At 45.8% G+C, this 25,068-nt stretch overlaps 1 protein-coding gene across 1 annotated transcript; it reads right to left on the reverse strand.

The window, feature by feature from the left end:
* Window positions 1-937: 937 nt before the first annotated feature.
* Window positions 938-25,056, reverse strand: CIAPIN1 (cytokine induced apoptosis inhibitor 1). Its single transcript, XM_054048680.1, has 9 exons — window positions 24,962-25,056; window positions 11,088-11,263; window positions 10,038-10,190; window positions 8,958-9,034; window positions 5,653-5,821; window positions 4,745-4,818; window positions 4,342-4,457; window positions 3,197-3,269; window positions 938-2,394 (listed from the first exon to the last, which is right to left on the reverse strand). The coding sequence occupies exons 1-9, from the start codon at window positions 25,021-25,023 to the stop codon at window positions 2,284-2,286; spliced, it is 1,011 nt and encodes a 336-aa protein (XP_053904655.1). The 5' UTR covers window positions 25,024-25,056; the 3' UTR covers window positions 938-2,283.
* Between the last annotated feature and the right edge of the window lie 12 nt (window positions 25,057-25,068).

Raw genomic sequence — 25,068 nt, forward strand, 5'->3', positions numbered from 1 at the left:
TGGGCGTGTGCCTTGCAGTTTGTGTAAGTCATATCACATCTCACTTCAGGGAACCAGCTCAGCACACAGCCACACAGGATCAGGGATTGCTCAAAGCACAATGTGCACCTTGGCCACACAGGCGCTAACCCCCCCAAAACTGTAAAGCGCTATCACTTTAAAAGAAAATACCTTGTGGAATACGGGGGCGGCAAATAGAGGCCTCTCTCTCCTTTCCTCAGACTATGAAGACCTAGGAGTTTTTATGTAGTTGCGATTTTCCCTGTGTTTATCTAGCTTGCCAAGAGAACAGTGTTTCCTCTGGAGTTGCTAGAGAGCTCATGACAGAACCATTTCTCCAGCAGTAGAACTAGGAAACTGCTCCAGGAAGCCCCTTAATGTCCACATGCCCTTTGCCAGCTGGCAGCCTAGACAACTGTCATGGTGTGTAGTCACTTGAGAGGCTGTTGTATAACCTCAATCTCTCGTATTTACCTCTGGCATCTAGCTGGAGCCCACACTGAATAGCACATAGCTCACACCACGGCCTGTACTCACAAATCAAGTGTAGGGACACTTCCCCTATCACCAGGGTTCACATCCTCTCTTAGATTAGTCACCTATCTTTATTCCTCCCGCTGCAAACCTGACTTCCCTCTTCCTCCTACCCCAAACTTATGAGACAGCCTCCTTTTGAAATGCATGAATAGATGTTCAGTGGAGAAAATTTTGTATTTCTTCTTGAAGGCTTGATTCTATTCTTTCCCACACCGAGTAGAATGAAATATATGCGTGTATAATTGTTGCTGGAACAGTTACTGTAGGAGGACGGCTCCCAAGGTGTGCTCAGTGTCTCTGCTTACAAATAGCTCAAGCAGACAGAGCAGTGACAAGCCAACAAGAATCAGCTGAGAGTCAATGAACAGTTTTAAACCATATTTAAAGCTCCACCAAGACCAATTTTTAACAAATGCTTTATTTGTGGTCACAGCCTTTAAAAACAGAACATCCCTTAATCCTAACCCACTACATGAGCTTATTTCAAGTCAGTGCAGGGTAATGACAAACTTGTGAAGTTGGATCCTGTACCGAAGTGGCTCCAAATAAGATGATTTCATTTTTATATGCAAAAGAGTTGATATGAGGGTGTGAGGTGGGAAACCAAGGAAAAGAAACCTGGTGAACAACAGGGAACTTCTGAGGAATGGCTCCCTTGCCCTGAAGCTGCAGGGAGGGGAGGTTAGCTACAGCCCTGAAAATCTTTCACATTGTAACACCACGTAGGTAAATAAATGCTAAAGCACTGTCAAAGGTCAGCTTCTCTCAGGGGGTGGGAAGGAGGTGGTGGCACATAGCGCCCCAACATTAGGATAATTCAGTAGTTATTGCTAAGTCTTAGTTACAGAACATTGTAGATATACTAATTAAAGAGAAGATAGTTAAGATAGTCACTAGCATTAACCCTTATGTTCCCAGTGCTTATTGGATAGAAGAAGGGGCAGCAAGGCAGAGATTCCATATATAATCCACTTTCTACTTCACAGGCTGGACTATTCTCAAGTTGCTTGAATTAAGCTTTTACCATTTCATGGAAGGAGAGAGAGTAGGGAAAGGAGAGAAAAAGTTTATCACTAGCAGCTTCTCACAACACTTGGAAATCCATTATGTTTGCTAAATTCTGCAAGGGACTTTCATAGGATTCTCTTTGCTAACAGTTCCTATGAATTCCTTTGTGTACATCACACGAAATGACAAACCAGCTCCATGTTTTAATAAACTAAGCACCAAAGAAAGCAGGAGATAGGTGTTGTCTCATGAGACTTGAGCAAAAACTAAGCTAACTCCCCAGGAATAAATATGGCAAAGAGTGGCCTGATCTGAGCTCAGAGGCATTGGCTGGGGTTCCAGATACACTCAGACAAGTTCAGCCTGGCATCCGATTCCCATTGTACAATACCCCTTCTGCCAAGAGCACATACTATGACGGCCAGCGCCTCTCAGTGTTCAGCCGATAAATCTGAAAACCTAACATTAACAAGTCTGTATTACGTACGTGACAGGAAACCAGACATCACTGCAGATTATCAAATACCCAAAAGTGAATTAAGTCTATTGAGATCACATCAGCTCCACGTGCCCTCAATGTCCCAACCCACCCCCACTTCTTCTCCCCTCCCCATAAAGCAGCATTTCCTGGAGAGGGAAATTTGAGGAGATGGGAGGGGAGAGGGGCTGACATAAGCTCTGAAGCCAGTGAGTTGTGGAACTGCTGTGTGCCAATGGTGTCTCTGTAACATCCCCCTCTTAGGCATCATGAAGATTGTTCTCAGCCAGGAGTATCTTCTCTCCGGGTTTAAAGGCTGGCATCCCCATGTAGGGGCAGCTGGCACAACGGAATGCATCCCCCAGGTAACACTGCCAAGACACAGAGGCGACAAAAAAAATAAAGAGTCAGCTCGTTACCAAGGTCAGACAAAAACAGAGGGTGGGGTTTCCTGGTTTCAGTTCTCTTCCCAATGGGAAGTATTTTGCCCTACACAGAGTTACAATCTGCCCACCAGAGAATAAACCGGCACTGAAAGAATCTGCTTACAGCCTCTAGCAATCAGTACAAACCTGGCTGAGTCAGGCCTGAGGTCTGAAGTAGCCCGGATTGAATGAACAAAGAATGTGTTTTCCCTGACCACACAAGGCAGCAGTCGCTTCAGATTAGGGCTAAAGTCTAGCTGCTGTAACATTCAACTCTTGGGAGTCTCAGTTTCTCCAACCCATTCAGAAACTCCTGTTTCACTTTGAACACAGGTGGCTTCAGGGAGAGGAGCTCTCTTAGTAAACACTGAGCAGCTCAATGGATTCAAATTCAGCTCAGGTAGGTCATGAATGAGAATCATAACTATATGGAATTGGGAGACTTCAGTCTAGCTCTTCCTAGAGAGGTATCCATAGAACAAGGAGTGAATGTGCAGAGCAAGAATTTGCTGCAAATACAACTGACGTTACTACAAAGAGCCACTGAAGCCAAATATTACAAAAGCTGATAGCCCTGCGGAGACAGAATGATTGCTTCTAGGCCACAAATACTGGTGAGTAAAGTCAGCCCATAGGGCGCAATCAGTAACTCAATAGAAAGCACTGGTTTTTTTAAACTAGTTCTCAGATAAGAATACACTCTTTCCCTGCCTGTCTATACCACAGGATAGATGGGAAGGATATTTACATTTCCACAAGCAGACTTGGGCTGCAAGCTCTCTTTCTTCTCCTGCTCCAGGTCCTCCGCAAGGCCACACGTGCTGCAGAAGAAATAGGACTCATACTAAACCTGTCTGCAATGGGGTTAGCCACTGACTCTATCCACTTCACCTCTAACATTTCTTCCTCGGTCCTCCACCCACACGAGATTACAGCCCCAACATAGCATTCCACACAACGGGCTTTAGCACACGTGCAGTCCCTCTTTCTCACACACACACCCCTACCTTTATTATCCCCCTAATGTCATAGCCCATAGCCGTGGTTCTCAACTTATTCTCCATTGTGGGCCGCACATGCAGCTCTTTGTGTGTTCTATTTATTGCGTGGATGTGGCCCACATACTACCGGCATGGCCCTGAGAATGTTGCATGGGCTGCAGCTGTGTGCTGATTAGGACGCAAGTGGCCCGTGGGCCACTGGTTGAGAACCACTGGCCCATAGGCCTATGTTGAATGTCCCAGTTGCTTGAACTTCCCTCTCTACCTAGCACATGGGGAAATGCTATCAAATACCAAGCTCTTATTTTAAAATCTACATGCAATATTTCTCTGGAAGAAAACGGAGGATGAGTCGTAGTTATAAAAAGAGCCTGTGTGAATCCTGTGGTTGCCCCCAAGTGAGTCTGTGTGTTGGGGGAGGACTATTCATCTCACAGGGGAACATTTACGCCTGGGATATAAATAAACGGATTTTAAAACACTCTAGTTACACCAGCATACACCCTTAATGTAGATTCACTTAAAAGCAGTTTAAAATCTTCCTTAAAAATCAGTTTAGCTTTTTTTTTTTTAAAAAATCATCTAGTTATACTATTGCAATTTTAATACACAGAAGCCCTTGACAAAATTTAAGAGATGTATACACTAGAATCAATTTTTTGAAAAATTCTACAAAAAGAAATTCACTTGGCTAACAGATTTCTGAATGTGTTTCTTAACTAAATATTGAAATATGGACCTAAATACACTAAGGGTAAAAAAAAGTAAAGATACCAGCCAAATGAGTAATTCTTTGGAGAAACAGCACCATGCCCTGCTGTTTTTTAAAGGGCAATGGTTAAATCTGATTTGAAGTCAGCACATTCACCAACACATCAAGTCTAGTACTCACCAGTTCTTGCAGGCTTTCTTTTTACCCGATTCCTTACAGGATGGAGCTCTGAGGGAAGATGGATCTGGCTTCTTCAGATCCTCAGAATCTAGCAACTCATCTGAGTCCAGGAGATCCTGAAAGAGACAACATGGAGGAAGAGACAACAAAAGAAGGAAACTGGTTCAATAGGGAATAGGGACACTGCCAATGTTAGAGTCAAAGAAATGACAACACCTGGTATAGCTTGTACCCAAGTGTCAGAATTATGGTCCATGCAATAAACCCCTCGCCATGTAATATTAGAGGAGTTTTTCCATATGGCTCTCACGCCACCCTCTCATCTGTAAAGCCCTACTGAGTACTGTGGGTTAAATTTCATGAAACTTCTAATTTTTGTGTGGAAAACTAAAACAGAACTTACCATTCCCTCATCATCCATATCATTGGCAGAGAGAGTCCACAGCTTTGCAGCAGCAGGGTCCACAGCAGGCTTGCCTGGAGCCAAAACAAGAGAGACATAGATGATGGAATAGCAGGAATCAGACCTACTCCCAGCAAGGAAATGGTTCCAATATCACTCTTGAAAAATTCACTCTCTGTGCCGTGGTGCCTTTTATCATACTGCACCCTACCTGTGGAACACGCTCACTGCTCTCAGAAGCCAAGCAGCCGTGCTCTCGCTCGAATCCATCTTTAAACCTGATTTGTGCAAGGAATCCTCTGTCCACTTCTCCTCATCCTTCATCAGAGATCAGTTATGGAAAAAAAAAGTGACAATATCCTCCCCGGTCCACCCATTTTTGACACCAAAATGAGATGTCATTTATAGACGCTGCATCTCTTCATGATACGATCACCCCTTTTATTTCTTGTTTTGCTTGAAATGCAGGGAAACAGTTAGCTGACATTCGAGCAGGCATTGATGCTGGGAGCCGAGACAGCTGTAGCTCCAGTAATCTAACCGCCATTCATAGCCTTCAAAGATCTCGCATAGACCCTTTTGCACAAAGGAAGGAAGGAACTGGGTAGTACTGGTGTTTCTAAAAACAAAACAAAACCCCCCACAGAAAATGCTTTGTAATGCATAGAGAGAGCTGCATAAAGCAACAGGAAAGAGCACAGGTTTCCCTCCTCCTTTGCTTTGCAGTTAACCTTCGAAACAGAAATGGAAGCTTCCAACAGATATAAAATGGTTTTTAACCAAGATTATGGAGAACCATGTTTTCAAACATCCTTCTTCATTAAGCATTCAAAATTATACTCTCCACTGTACAACGCAAGGCGCTCATACACTCCCAGCACATATACCAGCCTTCTCTTATCTCTTACCTGATGAAGCAGATTTCTTAGCAAAGGAAAGTTTGAGCTGACTTGAGGATCCCACTTCAAAGTTGGGTTTCTTGCCTTCCATTTGAACAGACAAAAGGTCGTTGCCTTGGTACCCCAGATGCTCTTGGACTGACTGGGTCTCCTCAGGGAGGAAAGGCTCCTTCTGCAGCTGGAATGCAAGACACAGTGAGTGTTAGTCCTTGTACAGAACTGCCATATTCCAATGCCCTGTGTGGTCACATCATACCATGCAGCGAAGGTGCATGTACACAAATGCAAGAAGCCTGGGAAACAAGCAGGAAGAACTGGAAGTCTTGGCACAGTCAAAGAACTATGATGTGATTGGAATAACAAAGACTCGGTGGGGCAGTTCAAATGACTGGAGCACTGTCATGGATGAGTATAAACTGTTCAGGAAGGACAGGCAGGGGAGGAAAGGTGGAGGAGTTACACTGTATGTAAGAGAGGGGTATGATTGCTCAGAGCTCCAGTATGAAACTGGAGAAAAGCCTGTTGAGAGTCTCTGGGTTAAATTTAGAAGCGAGAGCAATAAGGGTGATGTTGTGGTGGGCGTGTGCTATAGATCACCGGACCAGGAGGATGAGGTAGACACGGCTTTCTTCAGACAATTAACTGAAGTTTCCATAACACCGGCCCTGGTTCTAATGGGGGACTTCTATCACCCTGACATCTTCTGGGAGAGCAATACTGCAGTGCACAACAATACAGAAAGTTTTTGGAGAGTGTTGGGGACAACTTCCTGGTGCAACTACTGGAGGAACCAACCAGGGGCCGTTCTCCTCTTGACCTGCTGCTCACAAACAGGGAAGAATTGGTAGGGGAAGTAGAAGTGGGTGGCAACCTGGGCAGCAGTGACCAGGAGATGGCTGAGTTCAGGATCATCACAAAAGGAAGAAAAGAGAGTAGTAAAATACAGACCCTGGACTTCAGAAAAGCAGACTTTGACTCTCTCAGGGAACTGATGGGCAGGATCCCCTGGGAAGCTAATATGAGGGGGAAAGGAGTCCAGGAGAGCTGGCTGTATTTTAAAGAAGCCTATTGAGAGCACAGGAAAAAAAACTATCCTGATGTGCAGAAAGAATAGCAAATATGGCAGGCGACCAGCTTGGCTTAACAGTGAACTCTTCGGTGAGTTTAAACATAAAAAGGAAGCTTACAAGAAGTGGAAACATGGACAGATGTCTAGGGAAGAGTATAAAAATATTGCTCAAGCACCCAGGACAGTAATCAGGAAGGCCAAAACACAACCGGAGTTGCAGCTAGCAAGGGATGTGAAGGGTAACAAGAAGAGTTTCTACAGGTATGTTAGCAACAAGAAAAAGGTCAGGGAAAGCGTGGGACCCTTAATGAATGGGGGAGGCAACCTAGTGACAGAGGATGTGGAAAAAGCTGAAGTACTCACTGCTTTTTTTGCCTTGGTCTTCATGGGCAAGGTCAGCTCCCACACTGCTGTCCTGGGCAACACAGAATGGGGAGGAGGTGAGCAGCCCTCAGTGGTGAAAGAACAGGTTAAGGACTATTTAGAAAAGCTGTACATGCACAAGTCCATGGGTCCAGATCTAATGCATCCGAGGGTGCGGAGGGAGTTCGCTGAGGCGATTGCAGAGCCATTGGCCATTATCTTTGAAAACTCGTGGCAATCGGGGGAGGTCCTGGACGATTGGAAAGAGGCAAATATAGTGCCCATCTTTAAAAAAAGGGAAGATGGAGAACCTGGGGAACTACAGACCAGTCAGCCTCACCTCAATCCCCGGAAAAATCATGGAGCACTTGGAGGAGAGCAAGGTGATCAGGAACAGTCAACATGGATTCACCAAGGGCAAGTCATGCCTGACCAGCCTGATTGCCTTCTATGATGAGATAACTGGCTCTGTGGATATGGGGAAAGCAGTGGACGTGATATATCTTGACTTCAGCAAAGCTTTTGATACGGTCTCCCACAGTATTCTTGCCAGCAAGTTAAAGTAGTATGGATTGGATGAATGGACTGTAAGGTGGATAGAAAGCTGGCTAGACTGTCAGGCTCAACGGGTAACGATCAACTGCTTGATGTTCAGTTGGCAGTCGGTATCAATCTAAGATGCAGAGAGAGGTAGATATGCTGGAGGGTAGGGATAGGGTCCAGAGTGACCTAGACAAATTGGAGGATTGGGCCAAAAGAAATATGAAGAGGTTCAACAAGGACAAGGGCAGAGTCCTGCACTTATGACGGAAGAATCCCATGCACCGCTACAGGGTGGGGACCGACTGGCTAAGCAGCAGTTCTGCAGAAAAGGACCTGGGGATTACAGTGGATGAGAAGCTGGATATGAGTCAGCAGTGTGCCCTCATTGCCAAGAAGGCCAACAGCATATTGGGCTGTATTAGTAGGAGCATTGCCAGCAGATCGAGGGAAGTGATTATTGCCCTCTATTCGGCACTGGTGAGGCCACATCTGGAGTATTGTATCCAGTTTTGGGCCCTCCACTACAGAAGGGATGTGGACAAATTGGAGACAGTCCAGCAGAGAGCAACGAAAATTATTAGGGGGCTGGGGCACATGACTTACAAGGAGAGACTGAGGGAACTGGGGTTATTTAGTCTGCAGAAGAGAAGAATGAGTGGGGATTTGATAGCAGCCTTCAACTACCTGAAGGGGGGTTCCAAAGAGGATGGAGCTCGGCTGTTCTCAGTGGCAGCAGACGACAGAACAATGGTTTCAAGTTGCAGTGGGGGAGGTCTAGGTTGGATATTAGGAAACACTATTTCACTAGGAGGGTGGTGAAGCACTGGAATGGGTTACCTAGGGAGGTGGTGGAATCTCCAGCCTTAGATGTTTTTAAGGCCTGGCTTGACAAAGCCCTGGCTGGGATGATTTAGTTGGGGTTGGTCCTGCTTTGAGCAGGGGGTTGGACTAGATGACTCCTGAGGTCTCTTCCAACCCTAATCTTTTATGATGGGTTTTGCCTCTGTCCCATGATGTTGCGTTATACTTCAGACTGGCTCATTCTCCCAGCTTGCACGAAGTGAATCACGGTTCTGGCTGTTGCACAGCTGGTGATATTACAGTTTACTGCCACTATGCAATTAAAAAAAAATCCATGTATCTTCAAATGAAAAGAAAACTCTTATTCATGCAATACTAAGAGCAGAGTTTTCATTGCTGGTTGTGCTGCTGCATATTTCCAGGCATACTAAGATGGCTAGGTAGTGAATAACCAGCACCCCTTTTGGAAGACACTTCACCTCCCGAGAGCTCCCATTTCAGGACTGTATAATGTAGAGGTTAGTGCATATACACATACCTCCTTCACTTCCACCAGCCCGGAAAGCGTCAGAGCTGTGAGGAGTCTGGCTGCGGTCTTGATTCTGTTGTTGTCACCTGGGAAACATGACCGAGAACGCAAAACAAAGCTCATTATTAAGAACTAGATGCGTTGCTTGTAACATGAAAGGACTGACAGTGCTTTAGAAGGCAGCATTCCAGCTAATCCCTTTGTTTACATGCTTCTTTCCTAATCACTCCAGGCACATCTGGGAACTCAGCCGTTCATCCATTCAAATCGGCTCTTCAACTCTGACTATAAATTAGTTCAAAATTATGTTCTTGACAAATACATCACGATCACAAAGGCTTCTCCAGCATCCAAGAAAAAAAAATCATCTCCACCTACTAAAGAGAAAAATGGGAGCTCCCACTTCGACAGGCTCATGGAAGTCCTCAAAAATATAAAGTCCTAAAAAGTCTGAAGTTCAGAAATATACATTAAAGAACTCATTCCAGAAGGTATCAGGTTTTGCACCGACTGATTTAATTAACAGCTTTGGTGCATCTGTTTTCCATTGGGTAGTTAGCATTACCTACTAGTAAGACTCCATTCACATCTTTTGTGAATTGTGATGGTATAAGATGCACCGTCTCTCTCCTAAACGTCACTTTATCTTTTTTAGATTATGCAAGTACCTACAGGCCCCAATCAAGATCAAAGCCCTGTTGTGCTACAGAGTAAAAGATGGTCTCAGCCACTAACAGCTCATGACCTAATTTTACTTTCACAAAGGCCCCAAAAGCCTGACTTTAGTCACTACAAACTCTAGCATCAGCTCTGTGCATCCACTAACCATAGCAGTAGGCTTACAAGAATACGTCTCTCTCTGCGCGTACATTTTCTATACAAGATGGTCATCAGCAGAGACATGACAGTGATAAGCTCAGACACAAGATCTCATCGTGCTGCTTACATTAACGAATCACAGGAGCAGAACTACTCTTTATTTGACTGACATTCAAAGCTCTTGGCCCTTCAGCTTTGGCCTGATCCTCCATGAAAGGATGTTTGGTTGCCTCAGATCCAGGGGCAAGAACATAGCAGACTTGCTCTTACCTATCTGCGCAGCCACTGGTTCTTTCAGAAGGACACGACCCCCAGGCTTGAGTATCCGAGCTATTTCCGCCAGCACCTCTGCACTGTGCAGTGTCATACTGCCTGGTACCATGCCTGACAGAACCACATCAAAACTGGACTCTGCATGCGCCGCTGAAAAGAAGGAAAAATGAAAAGAGAAAAAAAAAAAAATACACTTGTCTTATCTTACCAGCTATCCCTTCTCTGATCTCCTTCGTACACATGTACGTGACAATCACACCACATGGCGTCAATTAATAAGGCTACGATTTTGTCATGGAGGTCACGGAATCTGGGACTTCCAAAGACCTCCATGACTTCAGGCCTGGTGGCTGGGAGCTGCAGGGTCCCACCGCCTCCCGCAGCGGTGCCTGAGGCAGCGGGCCCCCCAAACTCCCAGCCGCTGTGGACAGGGGGACCCCTGCAGCTCCCAGCCGCTGGGGGGGGCGCGCGTGGGAGTGCGGGGGGACCCCCGCAGTCGGGGGCATGGGAGTGCAGGGGGACCCCTGCAGTCTCCCAGCCGGCAGGGCAGGGGGACCCCACAGCTCCCTGCTGCTGGGGAGGGGGCAGGGGGACCCCGTAACTCCCCTCCACCATGGGGGGCAGAGGGATCCTGGAGCTCTGAGCCCCCCACGGGCGGATCCTGGAGCTCTGAGCCCCCCATGCGAGCCAGCCCGCATTTGCCCAGTCCCTTTGCATTTTATCATGGATATTTTTTAGTAAAAGTCAGGAACAGGTCATGGGCTTCAGTTAATTTTTCTTTATTGCGCATGACCTGTCCCTGACTTTTACAAAATCTTAGCCTTATCCATGAACAATCATTGCTGATGAAACAAACATGACTAGGGTGAATAGCTTTCTTGTTTAGTACTAGCAGTACAAGTCACAAAAGGATTTCTACCTTTATACTTAAAGATGCCCTAGGTTACAAATCAAGGAAAATGCTAGCTCACATCCATTAACATACCCACAGAACATGACACTGCCCTTAAACCAAAATGTGTGGTAAAAATTATATCCCCATCTTACAATGGGACAGTTGGTCAATATTTTCCACAGATATGCGGCTCTCAGGTCCCACCAATGCCTGAATCTTAGCCACCAGATTCTTCAGTCCTTCAACAGGTGAGGAGCTATCCCAGATCACTGCCACACGCTGGCCAACTGAGATTCCATACTCCGCCATCTCTGCCGTATCACTGGACCTGAAAGTGCCAGATTGAGAAAGGAAGAAATCAGTGCTAAAACCACCATGCAGAACATGGATTTTCACTTAATCCAGAGGGTTGCCCTCTTTTAAGAGCTAGGATAATTCTTTGGGCACTGGAAACAGAGTTCCCATATCTGCATGTTAACATAGCATGAAGAAATACCATCTCTGTCTACGAGCATAATTCAGTTTCTCTCAAATTGTGATGTTTGCTTCCTCCAGGAGGATCTGCCAGGGGCAGTGCAAACCAAGTTTAAGGGAAGTGGGGGAAAAAGGGTTTTTATACAATCCCAAGCTAGAAATTAATAGGCAATATTAAGTGCTCAGCAGCCACCCCTGCTTGTGACAGTGACTCAGCAAAGAAGAAGTTAATATAGTCCCCCTGCACAGGAGGAGAATATACATCTAAGGGTACATCTAGACTTACCTCCGGGTCCGGCGGCAGGCAATCGATGTTCTGGGATCAATCCCGGAAGTGCTCGCCGTCGACGCCGGTACTCCAGCTCGGCGAGAGGAGTACGCGGCATCGACGGGGGAGCCTGCCTGCTGCGTCTGGACCCGTGGTAAGTTCGGACTAAGGTACTTCGAATTCAGCTACGTTATTAATGTAGCTGAATTTGCGTACCTTAGTCCGAAGTCGGGGGTTAGTGTGGACCAGGCCTTAGTTTCAGCATCCCCAATCATCCAAATGAAGGCCCTTTGCTCTCCTCCTGACATTTCTTTTTTAAAGAAGTGCTTACATTTGGGGAAACTGGAGTATGGTGAGGCAGCAATAATGAAAGTTTGAGAAATCCTGTCCTGGGTAATAACGCGAGAACCACTTCTCTAGTTGTTTTCATCTGGTGGAACGATTACTAATTAGGAACCGGTTTACTACACTCAGAGATTGTTTAACTCACCACATTTCCTTCTCATTCCTTAAATACCTCCAATTTTAAAATTAGTGTTACATCAGCCTTGCCTATTGTACCACTGCGACACACTGTACCCCAATTTAACACCCTGTAAACCCACAGTAACCACTTATATATGGTCATATGTTTTACAAAGTATGACTTTTCAAGTGATACCTCACAAGACATAATCTACTGAACATCACTATCCTGTTGAAATATGTGTAGTGACACTATGTGTAAAGTTATAAGTAGGGCTGTCAAGTGATTAAAAAAAATTAATCGCAATTAATCGCACTGTTAAACAGAATACCATTTACTTAAATATTTTTTGATGTTTTCTACATTTTCAAATATATTGATTTCAATTACAACACAGAATACGAAGTGTACAGTCCTCACTATATTTTTTATTACAAGTATTTGCACGGTAAAAAACAAAAGAAATAGTATTTTTCAAGTCACCCAATACAAGCACTGTAGTGCAATGTCTTTATCATGAAAGTTGAGCTTACAAATGTAGAATTATGTACAAAAAAAATAACTGCATTCAAAAATAAAACAATGCAAAACTTTAGCGCCTACAAGTCCACCAGTTCTACTTCAGCCAATCACTCAGACAAACAAGTTTGGTTACATTTGCAGGAGATAATGCTGCCCGCTTCTTGTTTACAATGTCACCTGAAAGTGAGAACAGGCGTTCACATGGCACTGTTGTAGCTGGCGTCGCAAGATATTTATGTGTCAAATGCGGTAAAGATTCATATGTCCCTTCATGCGTCAACCACCATTCCAGAGGACATGCGTCCATGCCGATGACGGGTTCTGCTCAATAACAATCCAAAGCAGAGCAGACCGACGCATGTTCATTTTCATCATCTGAGTCAGATGCCACCACCAGCAGAAGGTTGTTTTTCTTTTTTGGTGGTTCGGGTTCTGTAGTTTCCGCATCAGAGTGTTGCTCTTTTAAAACTTCTGAAAGCATGCTCCACACCGCGTCTCGCTCAAATTTTGGACATCTCTTCAGATTCTTAAACCTTGAGTCGATTGTTGTAGGTATTTTTAATGAGCACCATCAACATAGAAGCATGTCCTCTGGAATGGTGGCTGAAGCATGGAGGGGTATACGAATATTTAGCATATCTGGCAGGTAAATACCTTGCAGTGCCAGCTACAAAAGTGCCATGCAAACGCCTGTTCTCACTTTCTGGTGACATCGTAAATAAGAAGCGGGCAGCATATCTCCCGTAAATGTAAACAAACTTGTTTGTCTTAGCGATTGGCTGAACAAGAAGTAGGACTGAGTGGACTCTAGGCTCTGAAGTTTTACATTGTTTTTGAGTGCAATTATGTAACAAAAAAATCTACATTTGTAAGTTACACTTTCAGGATAAGGAGATTGCACTACTGTACTTGTATGAGGTGAATTGAAAAATACGGTTTCTTCTGTTTATCATTTTTACAGTGCAAATATTTGTAATAAAAATAATAAAGTGAGCACTGTACACTTTGTATTCTGTGTTGTAATATAAATCAATATATTTGAAAATGTAGAAAAACATCCAAAAATATTTAATAAATTTCAATTGGTATTCTATTGTTTAACAGTATGATTAATCACGCTTACTTTTTTTAATTGTGATTAATTTTTTCTGAGTTAATTGCATGAGATAACTGCGATTAATCAACAGCCCTAATTATAAATTTTACTGTATGAGATTACTGAAGTATGTTATAACTCTGGGGAACGCCCACAGACTAGCTCCTCAGAGACAAAGGAGTGTCCAACACCCAGCCAGGTGTTAAAGAGACATTGTCCAGCAGGGGGGGAAGGGAAACAAGAAATATACATTGCATAGAGGGACAATTCAAATCTCAAGTACACAACAGACTGCTGGTCACCTGCACCCCAGCTGGGGGTCAACCTCAAAGAGAGGAAGAGGGTATAAAATAAGACAATGGCTTCCTCATGACCTCTCCCCTCACAGAGCAAGATAGTTTGAAAGACAAAGAAGTAGAGACCGGCCGATCTGCAGATACCTGTGGACTATTTTTGTGGATTGGATTATTCATAGATTCTAGGATTGGAAGGGACCTCGAGAGGTCATCGGGTCCAGTCCCCTGCCCACATGGCAGGACCAAATACTGTCTAGACCATCCCTGATAGACATTTATCTAACCTACTCTTAAATATCTCCAGAGACGGAGATTCCACAACCTCCCTAGGCAATTTATTCCAGTGTTTAACCACCCTGACAGTTAGGAACTTTTTCCTAATGTCCAACCTAGACCTCCCTTGCTGCAGTTTAAACCCATTGCTTCTTGTTCTATCCTTAGAAGCTAAGGTGAACAAGTTTTCTCCCTCCTCCTTATGACACCCTTTTAAATACCTGAAAACTGCTATCATGTCCCCTCTCAGTCTTCTCTTTTCCAAACTAAACAAACCCAATTCTTTCAGCCTTCCTTCATAGGTCATGTTCTCAAGACCTTTAATCATTCTTGTTGCTCTTCTCTGGACCCTTTCCAATTTCTCCACATCTTTTTTAAAATGCAGTGCCCAGAACTGGACACAATACTCCAGCTGAGGCCTAACCAGAGCAGAGTAGAGCGGAAGAATGACTTCTCGTGTCTTGCTCACAACACACCTGTTAATACATCCCAGAATCATGTTTGCTTTTTTTGCAACAGCATCACACTGTTGACTCATATTTAGCTTGTGGTCCACTATAACCCCTAGATCCCTTTCTGCCGTACTCCTTCCTAGACAGTCTCTTCCCATTCTGTATGTGTGAAACTGATTTTTTCTTCCTAAGTGGAGCACTTTGCATTTTTCTTTGTTAAACAGGGCTCTACAAAGAGGCATCACTGAACTAGACGAGTGGTCCCAGGCTGTAGGGGGAACCAGCCTGCAAACTAAGAACTGTGAACTATGAACTACCTGCAGCATTTGGTGAGGTAAGAAAGTTCCTTGCTTTAAACTTTACCAAGCTAAGTAAAATTTAAGACTTAGATTGTGATTTTATCATTGTATTTCTTTTTGTAACCAATTCTGATTTTTTATGACTGTATCACTTATAATCACTTAAAAATCTATCTTTCTATAGTTAATAAACTTGTTTTAATATTTTATCTAAACCAGTGAGTGTCAACTGGTGTGGCAGGGGAATCTGCTCAGGTTAACAAGGGCTCGTGTATATACATTTCTTTGATAAAATGGACTTATGAGCTTGCACTGTCCAAGGGGGTCTTGAGCTGTGTAAGATGCACATTTCTGGGGTGCAAGGCTGGGGGGATTTGCGGGTGTCTCCCAGGATACAGTTCATGAATGCTCTCCCAGCCATTCATGTAACTTTGTTGGGTGTTGTCAAGGCTGAATCCCTACTCTGGCACTTCAAGTGCAGAAGGTGGGGGGGGGCCACAAGGATTCTAAAAATTAATACTGGCCACTCCAGGCTTGTATTAAACTCCCAAGGTTACAGCTTTTCTCTGACCTTCACATGGTAAACGCTGCCACCACCCAAATGCAAAAAAACCCCTTGGGCCCAGGAAGGAGCACTTGGGAATTCCTCCCTGTGGGGTACCCTCAAGCCCTTTCAGGGGAAGAGCTGAGAAAGAAAATAAAGGAAATTAGTGGCTGCCACCAGCTAATTAAACAACATGCACAAACCTCTTAGGACACCAAAAATCCAATCCTGTTCTTAGAAAGGGTAAATTTTATTAAAAACAAAAAGAAAGAAAATACATCTGGAACTTAGGCTTTTGCTAGATTTTAAAAAGAGCAATTCCAAAAAAATAAGCACCCAACATAGCTTTGAGGGATTCAGCTTAAAGGTTACAAGCAAACAAAAGCATCTGGGGTTAGCACAGAGAAGATCCACAAGCCAAAATAAAGAAATAACCTGATCACGTCTACCTAAACATTCCCTATCCCAATGAGTCCTGCTAGGTATGGAAAACACTTTTTCATACCTGGTTCAAACCTTACACAGCATTCCTGCTTATAGCGGCTCCGTGTCCCTACAGCCCAGAGAGTCTAACAGACGAAGGGAAAGTTTCTTTCCCCATTTTAAAAGTTCTAGCCTTTCCATTGGCTCTTTTGGTCAGGTGCCCACTTTTTTCCCTTTACCTGGGGTACTTTTTAATCCTTTACAGGTAAAGTAAGTAGAGAACAGTTACCAAGAGGGATTTTACCGCTAACTGGCTGGCTTGGTGTCCATCAAAGGGAGCTACCCGCCTGTCTTTATTTATCACCGGTGTGCCTTCATGCTAATAGCGGTGCATGAGCATTGCCTGGAGGGGCTACTTTTCACTAGCAAAGCAGTGTGAGAGGTATCCTGTGCTAGAGAGTTAAGGGGGCACAGATTCCACAGTCCAGCTGGTACCCTGGGAGATGTCAAAACCAGTAAAAGTCATTTGGCAGGTCATTTGGCTTTACAACAAAAAGGGAAGGTTCTTTTCAGTTACAATAAGGTTTCTGTTGCACTACACAAGGCATATCAGATAAGCGGCCACAGGACTATGATTCAGTGTGGAAAGCACTCTACCCTACTTCTTGGGTCTTATCTCAGTCTCACATACATTTTAATCAACTGGTCTCTGAACTCAAGGTTGTTCCCTCCCAAAAATGGGCAAGAAAAGAATCCCGAATTGAAAGAGCAGCAAAGCTACAAACCTCCAACAACTGAGGAATTCTTCAGCAGACAGTGAAAGTTGGACACACAAGGTGCACTGCTCACCTTCAGTTGAGTTACACATATTGAAAAATGCAACACATTTATGAACGTTCCCTCTTTACGGAGAAGAGTTCAAAGCAGTTTCCCTAGATTTCTACATAAAACTTCTGGAGGAGAATCATTTCTCCATCTTCCCAAAATTCATTGCATTGTTGTCCTCATTCAACTGAGCCTGAGCACGGGCACGTATGCCAGTAGTGCACTTTATCTTTCATCTCATAGGCCTGAGTCACTTGTGTGTGTTCAAATTGGAGGCCCACCCTTTCTTTTTTTCCTGGAAAAATAAGTTGAAACACTTAGATGCAACTAAAAATCAGGTGAAAATTAAAGGTCCACTTTTCGTTAATATTTTCATATATGGGTTCCAACCCATCCAATTTTGGAAAAAGTTTCTATTACTGAAGCATGTTAAAATCACTCAGGGAGGTAATTGAAGTATAACAGAATTCATTATTTCAGGACTTACAGAAGCATGGGACTTGTAATTGAGGTGAAAGAGTTCTTATTCTAAAGGCATGGTTTATGTTTAAAAAAAATTATACTGGCATAACTGGCAGTCAGGGGTATGGATCCCCAGAGTAGATGCCTTGTTGTTCGCAGAGGTGGAGTTCCCACACTGGCACAAAAACTCTGTCGGCGTACACTGTGTCTACACTAGGGGGCTATGCTGACACAGGCACTGTAGTAAAATCGAATTAGCCTCAGGCTACATCTGTAAGAGATGGGGTGTGATTCCCAGACTCCTGCTAGCTCTCATCTCCAGTAGCGTGCTAAACACAGCAGTGCAGCTGCAATAACACGGGCAGTAGCAGCTCATCCTAGCCACCCCGTGTCCACACCTCCCATGGGGTTTGAGCAGGTTTGTACTTAGGGCAGCCAGCACGTGCCATTGCTGCTACCACAGTTACCCCAACTATTTTCAGCGTGCCGGGTCAGATAAGACCTAACACAAGTATGTTTACATAAGCATGGGATCACAGGGCTAGTTGGCAGTGTAGACCCAGCCATATTCACTGTGGATCAAATCCAGCTCAGGTAATTAGTGAGTAAAGTCACTGCTAAGTAGCGACTCTTTGGTAACCTTCGTGAAATCAACTGGTAGTCTCAGTTCAATTCCTAGCGGACATGTATATGCAGCACCAAAACCACTGCCACAACGGTCACCATTTTAAACAATCTCAGAAGAGAGACCAAGGAATGAATGGACACAGACTGTGTTCTTATCCCTTCAGGGGGGTGGGGGAGGGAAGGGGGAACCGACTCTCTAAATAGGAAGAAGCATATTAGCAGAGCAAAGCAGAGTGTTCTGCATTGCTTTTGCCCATGCTCTATCTGCTGCAGATAGTATTTAAAGTGAAATCCTCTATCATTTTGCATCAGTCACAACCTATTTTTCATAAACCCTTACACATACACTTAAAACTTCCAAATTCAATTTCCTAGAGCACAATAATGTGGAGTATCAAACCATGGAGCTTCCAGTGGCCTAGAACTAAGCATCACCGCAGTGCTGCAAGCTATTACTGCTGTTGGTGAGCATTTTAAATACATTCCCTCATGCAGACCTTGTTAACAAGAACACAGGAAAGGGAGGATTAAACCTCTTGGAGGAGCAGAGCCAGGCAAGTGCTTACAGGGATTAGGAAACAGCAGCATGGAGGAGTTTCACAGCTGGGATGCAAAAGCAGGTATTAGTGTAATTGGGAATAAAACCATTTTCTCGAGGGATGCTGGAAATGTTCCAGTTCACTCAGAGCAAAGGGAAGATCTGGTCAGTGGAGAAGTTACTGGCTTTATTCCTTATCTGAGAGTCTGATGAGCACATAACATTTATAGGAGGCACATATGCACATCAACAGGAGAGAATCTGTATTTTGTGGCATTAGCCACAGAAATTCCATGCCAGAAACAGGTCTTGGGACACCGCTCTTCTTTATTCACTGAGTGCCTGTTCAGTTTTTACCTCTACTTCAGACAGATGCATAAAACCTTTGATCTTAAGCTACCTTTTCTTACCAACCTAATACTTATTGTCTGACTACACTTCAGAAAGACTGCAGAGGAATCCACTGGGAGCAGCACAGCTTTCTTTGAAGCTTTCTTTTTACTATCTGCATTACACAGTAATAAACTTAAAGTTTTATTACGTGAATGGCTGTCATGTCAGCAATTAGGAAGAGACCAAAACACCTCTCACTACTGCGCTTCTCTTTCAGACTAAGGATGCAACATTATGCTCAGGGAAAGTGAGAGGATTAATAATGAGAAAGTAGGACATACCCACAGTTCACCATACAAAATTGTTTCAAGTTGGTAATAGATCTGGCACTTGGAAACGTTCAAACACAGAAAAACTCCTTCCCACTGTGACGGGTTGGATCACAGAAACCCCCTTGGGAGCTGCCACCTGATGTGCAACGACTACCTCTGCTCCTGTTTTCCCTGCCAGCTCAGGACTCCAGCACCCTGTCTTGCTGAGCCAGACACTCCTGTCTGGCTCCAACACAGACCCAGGGTCTGAATCACTTGTCCCAAAGCTGCAAGTTTACCTGAAAACAGCTCACAGTAGTGTGCTTGTCTTTAGCACTCAGATGCCCAACTCCCAATGGGGTCTAAACCCAGATAAATCCATTTTACCCTGCATAAAGCTTATGCAGGGGAAACTCATAAATTGTTCGCCCTCTATAACACTGATAGAGAGATATGCACAGTTGTTTGCTCCCTCAGCTATTAATACATATTCTGAGTAAATTAGTAAATAAAAAGTGATTTTATTAAATACAGACAGTAGGATTTAAGTGGTTCAAAGTAGTAACAGACAGAACAAAGTAAGTCACCAAGCAAAATAAAATAAAATACGCAAATCTATGTCTAATCAAACTGAATACAGATAATCTCACCCTCAGAGATGCTTCAGTAAGTTTTTTCTCAGACTGGACACCTTCCAGACCTGGGCACAATTCTTTCCCCTGGTACAGCTCTTGTTGCAGCTCAGGTGATAGTTAGGGGATTCTTCATGATGGCTCCTCTCTCCCTCTGTTCTCTTCCACCCCTTTATATATCTTTTGCATAAGGCGGGAACCCTTTGTCACTCTGGGTTTCCACCCCCCACCCCCCCCCCCACACACACACACACTGGAAAAGCACCAGGTTAAAGATGGATTCCAGTTTAGGTGACATGATCACATGTCACTGCAAGACTTCATTACTCACTTGCCAGCACACACATATACAGGAAGACTCACAGGTAAATACAGCCATCTGCAGACAATGGGAGTCATTAAGATTCCAAACCATCCTTAAGGGCCCACACTTTACATAATTACAATAGGCCCTGAGAGTTATGTTTTATATTTCTAGTTTTAGATACAAGAGTGGTACATTTCTACAAATAGGATGATCACACTCAGTAGATTATGAGCTTTGTAATGATACCTTACAAAAGACCTTTTGCATGAAGCATATCCCAGTTACGTTATATTCACTTATTACCATATTTTTTCTAGAACTATCCCAGTTACATTATATTCAGTTATCATGTTTTTATAAAACCATATACACTGCACAACGTCACACCCACAACAATAAAATAGCCCCCACCAGCAATTAAGTCGCCCAAGCCACACTTCTTTCTACAAATACAGACAGAGTGGGAGGAGGCCTTTAATAAGGCTTCCAGATATCTGGGGGGTGGAGGGGAGAGATGGGAGGAGCATGCTGGCAAATCAAAGGAACATGATTTCTTAGGTGCTTCAGAGCAATTCAGACAGTCAAGGGCAGTAGAGGTAGCAAGTCAAAAAGGACCCAAGAATCAGATCTCCAATGCCAAGTGCAATAAGGTTTTTAGAAGGGCTGTCGATTAATCACAGTTAACTCAGGCAATTAACTCAAAAGATTTAATCACGATTAAAAATTAATCATGATTAATCGCACTGTTAAACAATAGAATGCCAATTGATATTAAATATTTTTGGATTTTTTCTACATTTTCAAATATATTGATTTCTATTACAACACAGAATACAAAGTGTACAGTTCTCACTTTATATCTTTTTTTACTACAAATATTTGCACTGTAAAAATGATAAACAGAAGAAACCGTATTTTTCAATTCACCTCATACAAGTACTGTAGTGCAATCTCCTTATCCTGAAAGTGTAACTTACAAATGTAGACTTTGTTACATAATTGCACTCAAAAACAAAGTAAAACTTCAGAGTCTAGAGTTCACTCAGTACTACTTCTTGTTCAGCCAATCACTAAAACAAACAAGTTTGTTTACATTTACGGGAGATAATACTGCCCGCTTATTTACAAGGTCACCTGAAAGTAAGAACAGGCATTCGCATGGCACTTTTGTAGCCAGCATCGCAAGGTCAGATATGCTAAATATTTGTATGCCCCTTTATGCTTCGACCACCATTCCAGAGGACGTTTCCATGTTGATGATGCTCGATTAAAAAAAAAGTGTTAATTAAATTTGTGACTGAACTCCTTGGGGTAGAATTGTATGTCTCCTGCTCTGTTTTACCCACATTCTGCCATATATTTCGTGTTATAGCAGTCTCGGATGATGACCCAGCATGTGTTCATTTTAAGAACACTTTCACAGCAGATTTGACAAAATGTAAAGAAGGTACCAATGTGCGATTTCTAAAAGTAGCTACAGCACTCGACTCAAGGTTTAAGAATCTGAAGTGTTGTCCAAAATCTGAGAGGGACGAGGTGCGGCGCATGCTTTCAGAAGTCTTAAAAGAGCAACACTCTGATGTGGAAACTACAGAACCCGAACCACCAAAAAAGAAAATCAACCTTCTGCTGGTGGCATCTGACTCAGATGATGAAAATGAATATGCATCAGTCCACTCTGCTTTGGATCACTATCGAGCAGAACCCGTCACCGGCACAGACATGTCCTCTGGAATGGTGGTTCAAGCATGAAGGGACAGAAGAATCTTTATCACATTTTGCATGTAAATATCTTGCGACGCAGCCTACAAACAGTGCCATGCAAAAGTCTTTTCTCACTTTCAGGTGACATTGAAAAGAAGAAGCGGGCAGCATTATCTCCTGCAAAGTGTAACCAAACTTGTTTGAGGATTGGCTGAAGTAGGACTGAGTGAACAGGTAGGCTCTAAAGTTTTACATTGTTTTATTTTTGAATGCAGTTATTTTTTGTACGTAATTCTACATTTGTAACTTCAACTTTCATGATAAAGAGATTGCACCCTATTTGTAATGGGGGAATTGAAAAATACTATTTATTTTGTTTTTTACAATGCAAATATTTGTAATAAAAATAAAAAAGTGAGCACTGTACACTTTGTATTCTGTGTTGTAATTGAAAATGTAGAAAACATCCAAAAATATTGAAATGGTATTCTGTTATTAACAGTGTGATTTATTAGGATTAATTTTTTAATCGTGTGATTAATCACAATTTTTTAAAAGCGCTTGACAGCCTTAGTTTTTAGCTTTTGTTGCCTTAAGTGGTCATCTAGCTTCTGCCCACATAACCAGGGCATGACAGCTGTCAATCATATTATACAATGAGTGTAAAGAAGGGGGCATTGGACTAGGAGCATATTAAGGTGGACATGCTGCAGTGGAAGCAGGCATGGTATGCTGGTATCCTACAGAGACACACCAGGAGAAGAAACAGATGGGAACCAGCATCAAACTAATAGCAGTGTAATGCCAGTCGCAGAACAATGGAGGAGAAATGAAAATAAAAAGGGTCTCTCCCCAAAGAGAATTAAGCTGGAGAGGCCAAGATCACACTGAAGGCCCTGCGCCAGCAAACAAGATATGACTAAGGCACATCAGCCTAGCACCAGTCAATGACTGAGCAGATCTTACGCCAGGCTGCTAGCTGAGGGGAGGGGGAAGGCCCTCATGCCAGGCAATGCCCAGGTGAGAAGGTGCCCTCATGCCAGAGAAGAGGGCCAAAGAATCTCGCTCCTCCTGACTTTGGGTGAGGGCAGGGTGCTTTTGGCATCCATCGCCCCCAATGAAGGTATTCGCAGCCCAGCAGGGCTCATGGGGGTGGGCCCCAAAGTCATCACTAGAGAGAGGGAATGGGGGGCAAAGGGCCCCCCCCAAATAAGTCTCTTGGGGGAGGATGGGACAGAGGCAACAGGGGGAGGACAGGAGGCACCCAAAGGAGTCAATGGGGGGAAGGGGACAGAGAGAGGAAATGGGGGGAGGGCAGAGGAGGGGGCCCCCAAAGGAGTCACTGGGGGGCAGAGAGAGGGAATAGGGGGAGGGGGCCCCCAAAGGAGTCACGGGGGGGACACAGAGAGGGAATAGGGGGAGGGGGCCCCAAAGGAGTCACGGGGGGGAGGGACAGAGAGGGGGAATAGGGGGAGGGGGCCCCCAAAGGAGTCACGGGGGGGACAGAGAGAGGAAATAGGGGAGGGGGCCCCCAAAGGAGTCACGGGGGGGAGGGACAGAGAGAGGGAATAGGGGGAGAGAAGGGGCCCCCCAAAGGAGTCATGGGGGGGGACAGAGAGAGGGAACGGGGGGAGGGGGCCCCCAAAGGAGTCACGGGGGGGGACAGAGAGAGGGAACGAGGGCCCCCCCCCAAGGAGTCACGGGGGGGACAGAGAGAGGAAATAGGGGAGGGGGCCCCCAAAGGAGTCACGGGGGGGACACAGAGAGGGAATAGGGGGAGGGGGCCCCAAAGGAGTCACGGGGGGGAGGGGCAGAGAGAGGGAATAGGGGGAGAGAAGGGGCCCCCCAAAGGAGTCACGGGGGGGACAGAGAGAGGGAACGGGGGGAGGGGCCCCCCAAAGGAGTCACGGGGGGGACAGAGAGAGGGAACGGGGGGAGGGGGCCCCCAAAGGAGTCACGGGGGGGACAGAGAGAGGGAACGGGGGGAGGGGGCCCCCAAAGGAGTCACGGGGGGGACAGAGAGAGGGAACGGGGGGAGGGGCCCCCAAAGGAGTCACGGGGGGGACAGAGAGAGGGAATAGGGGGAGAGAAGGGGCCCCCCAAAGGAGTCACGGGGGGGAGGGACAGAGAGAGGGAATAGGGGGAGAGAAGGGGCCCCCCAAAGGAGTCACGGGGGGGACAGAGAGAGGGAACGGGGGGAGGGGGCCCCCAAAGGAGTCACGGGGGGGAGGGACAGAGAGAGGGAATAGGGGGAAGGGCCCCCAAAGGAGTCACGGGGGGGCAGAGAGAGGGAATAGGGGGAGAGAAGGGGCCCCCCAAAGGAGTCACGGGGGGGAGGGACAGAGAGAGGGAACGGGGGGAGAGAAGGGGCCCCCCAAAGGAGTCACGGGGGGGACAGAGAGAGGGAACGGGGGGAGGGGGCCCCCAAAGGAGTCACGGGGGGGAGGAACAGAGAGAGGGAATAGGGGGAGGGGCCCCCAAAGGAGTCACGGGGGGGGCAGAGAGAGGGAATAGGGGGAGAGAAGGGGCCCCCCAAAGGAGTCACGGGGGGGGCAGAGAGAGGGAATAGGGGGAGAGAAGGGGCCCCCCAAAGGAGTCACGGGGGGGACAGAGAGAGGGAATGGGGGAAGGGGGCCCCCAAAGGAGTCACGGGGGGGGGACAGAGAGAGGGAACGAGGGCCCCCCCCAATGAGTCACGGGGGGGACAGAGAGAGGGAACGAGGGCCCCCCCCCAATGAGTCACGGGGGGGACAGAGAGAGGGAACGAGGGCCCCCCCCCAATGAGTCACGGGGGGGACAGAGAGAGGGAACGGGGGGAGGGGGCCCCCAAAGGAGTCACGGGGGGGTACGGGAGAGGGAACGAGGGCCCCCCCCCAATGAGTCACGGGGGGGACAGAGAGAGGGAATGGGGGGAGGGGGCCCCCAAAGGAGTCACGGGGGGGTACGGGAGAGGGAACGAGGGCCCCCCCCCAATGAGTCACGGGGGGGGGACAGAGAGAGGGAACGAGGGCCCCCCCCCCAATGAGTCACGGGGGGGACAGAGAGAGGGAATGGGGGGAGGGGGCCCCCAAAGGAGTCACGGGGGGGGACGGGAGAGGGGCCCCGAAGCTACCGCCGAGCGAAGGGGGAGACCTACGGGGGCTGCCCGGCTCCCTGCCCCGCCGCCCCGCTCACCTCGCCACCGCAGCCGCACTGCCCGTCTCCGCCGCCGGGCCCGGCCTCTTTGGCCCCGTCATCGGCCCGCGCCCTCCGCCCCCACGGGCGCGCCGCGCTGACGGCTC

The sequence above is a fragment of the Malaclemys terrapin genome, chromosome 14 (assembly GCF_027887155.1).
Source record: "Malaclemys terrapin pileata isolate rMalTer1 chromosome 14, rMalTer1.hap1, whole genome shotgun sequence".
In the NCBI taxonomy this organism is placed as follows: domain Eukaryota; kingdom Metazoa; phylum Chordata; order Testudines; family Emydidae; genus Malaclemys; species Malaclemys terrapin.

Coding starts and splice junctions, on each gene's coding strand:
- CIAPIN1 (XM_054048680.1), bottom strand. CDS start 25,023: ATGACGGGGCCAAAGAGGCCGGGCCCGGCGGCGGAGACGGGCAGTGCG. Junction 10,191..11,087: donor TATTGACCAACTGTCCCATT/GTAAGATGGGGA, acceptor CCTTCTTTTCAG/CGGCGCATGCAGAGTCCAGT. Junction 4,819..5,652: donor TAAGAAATCTGCTTCATCAG/GTAAGAGATAAG, acceptor TTTTGGCTCCAG/GCAAGCCTGCTGTGGACCCT.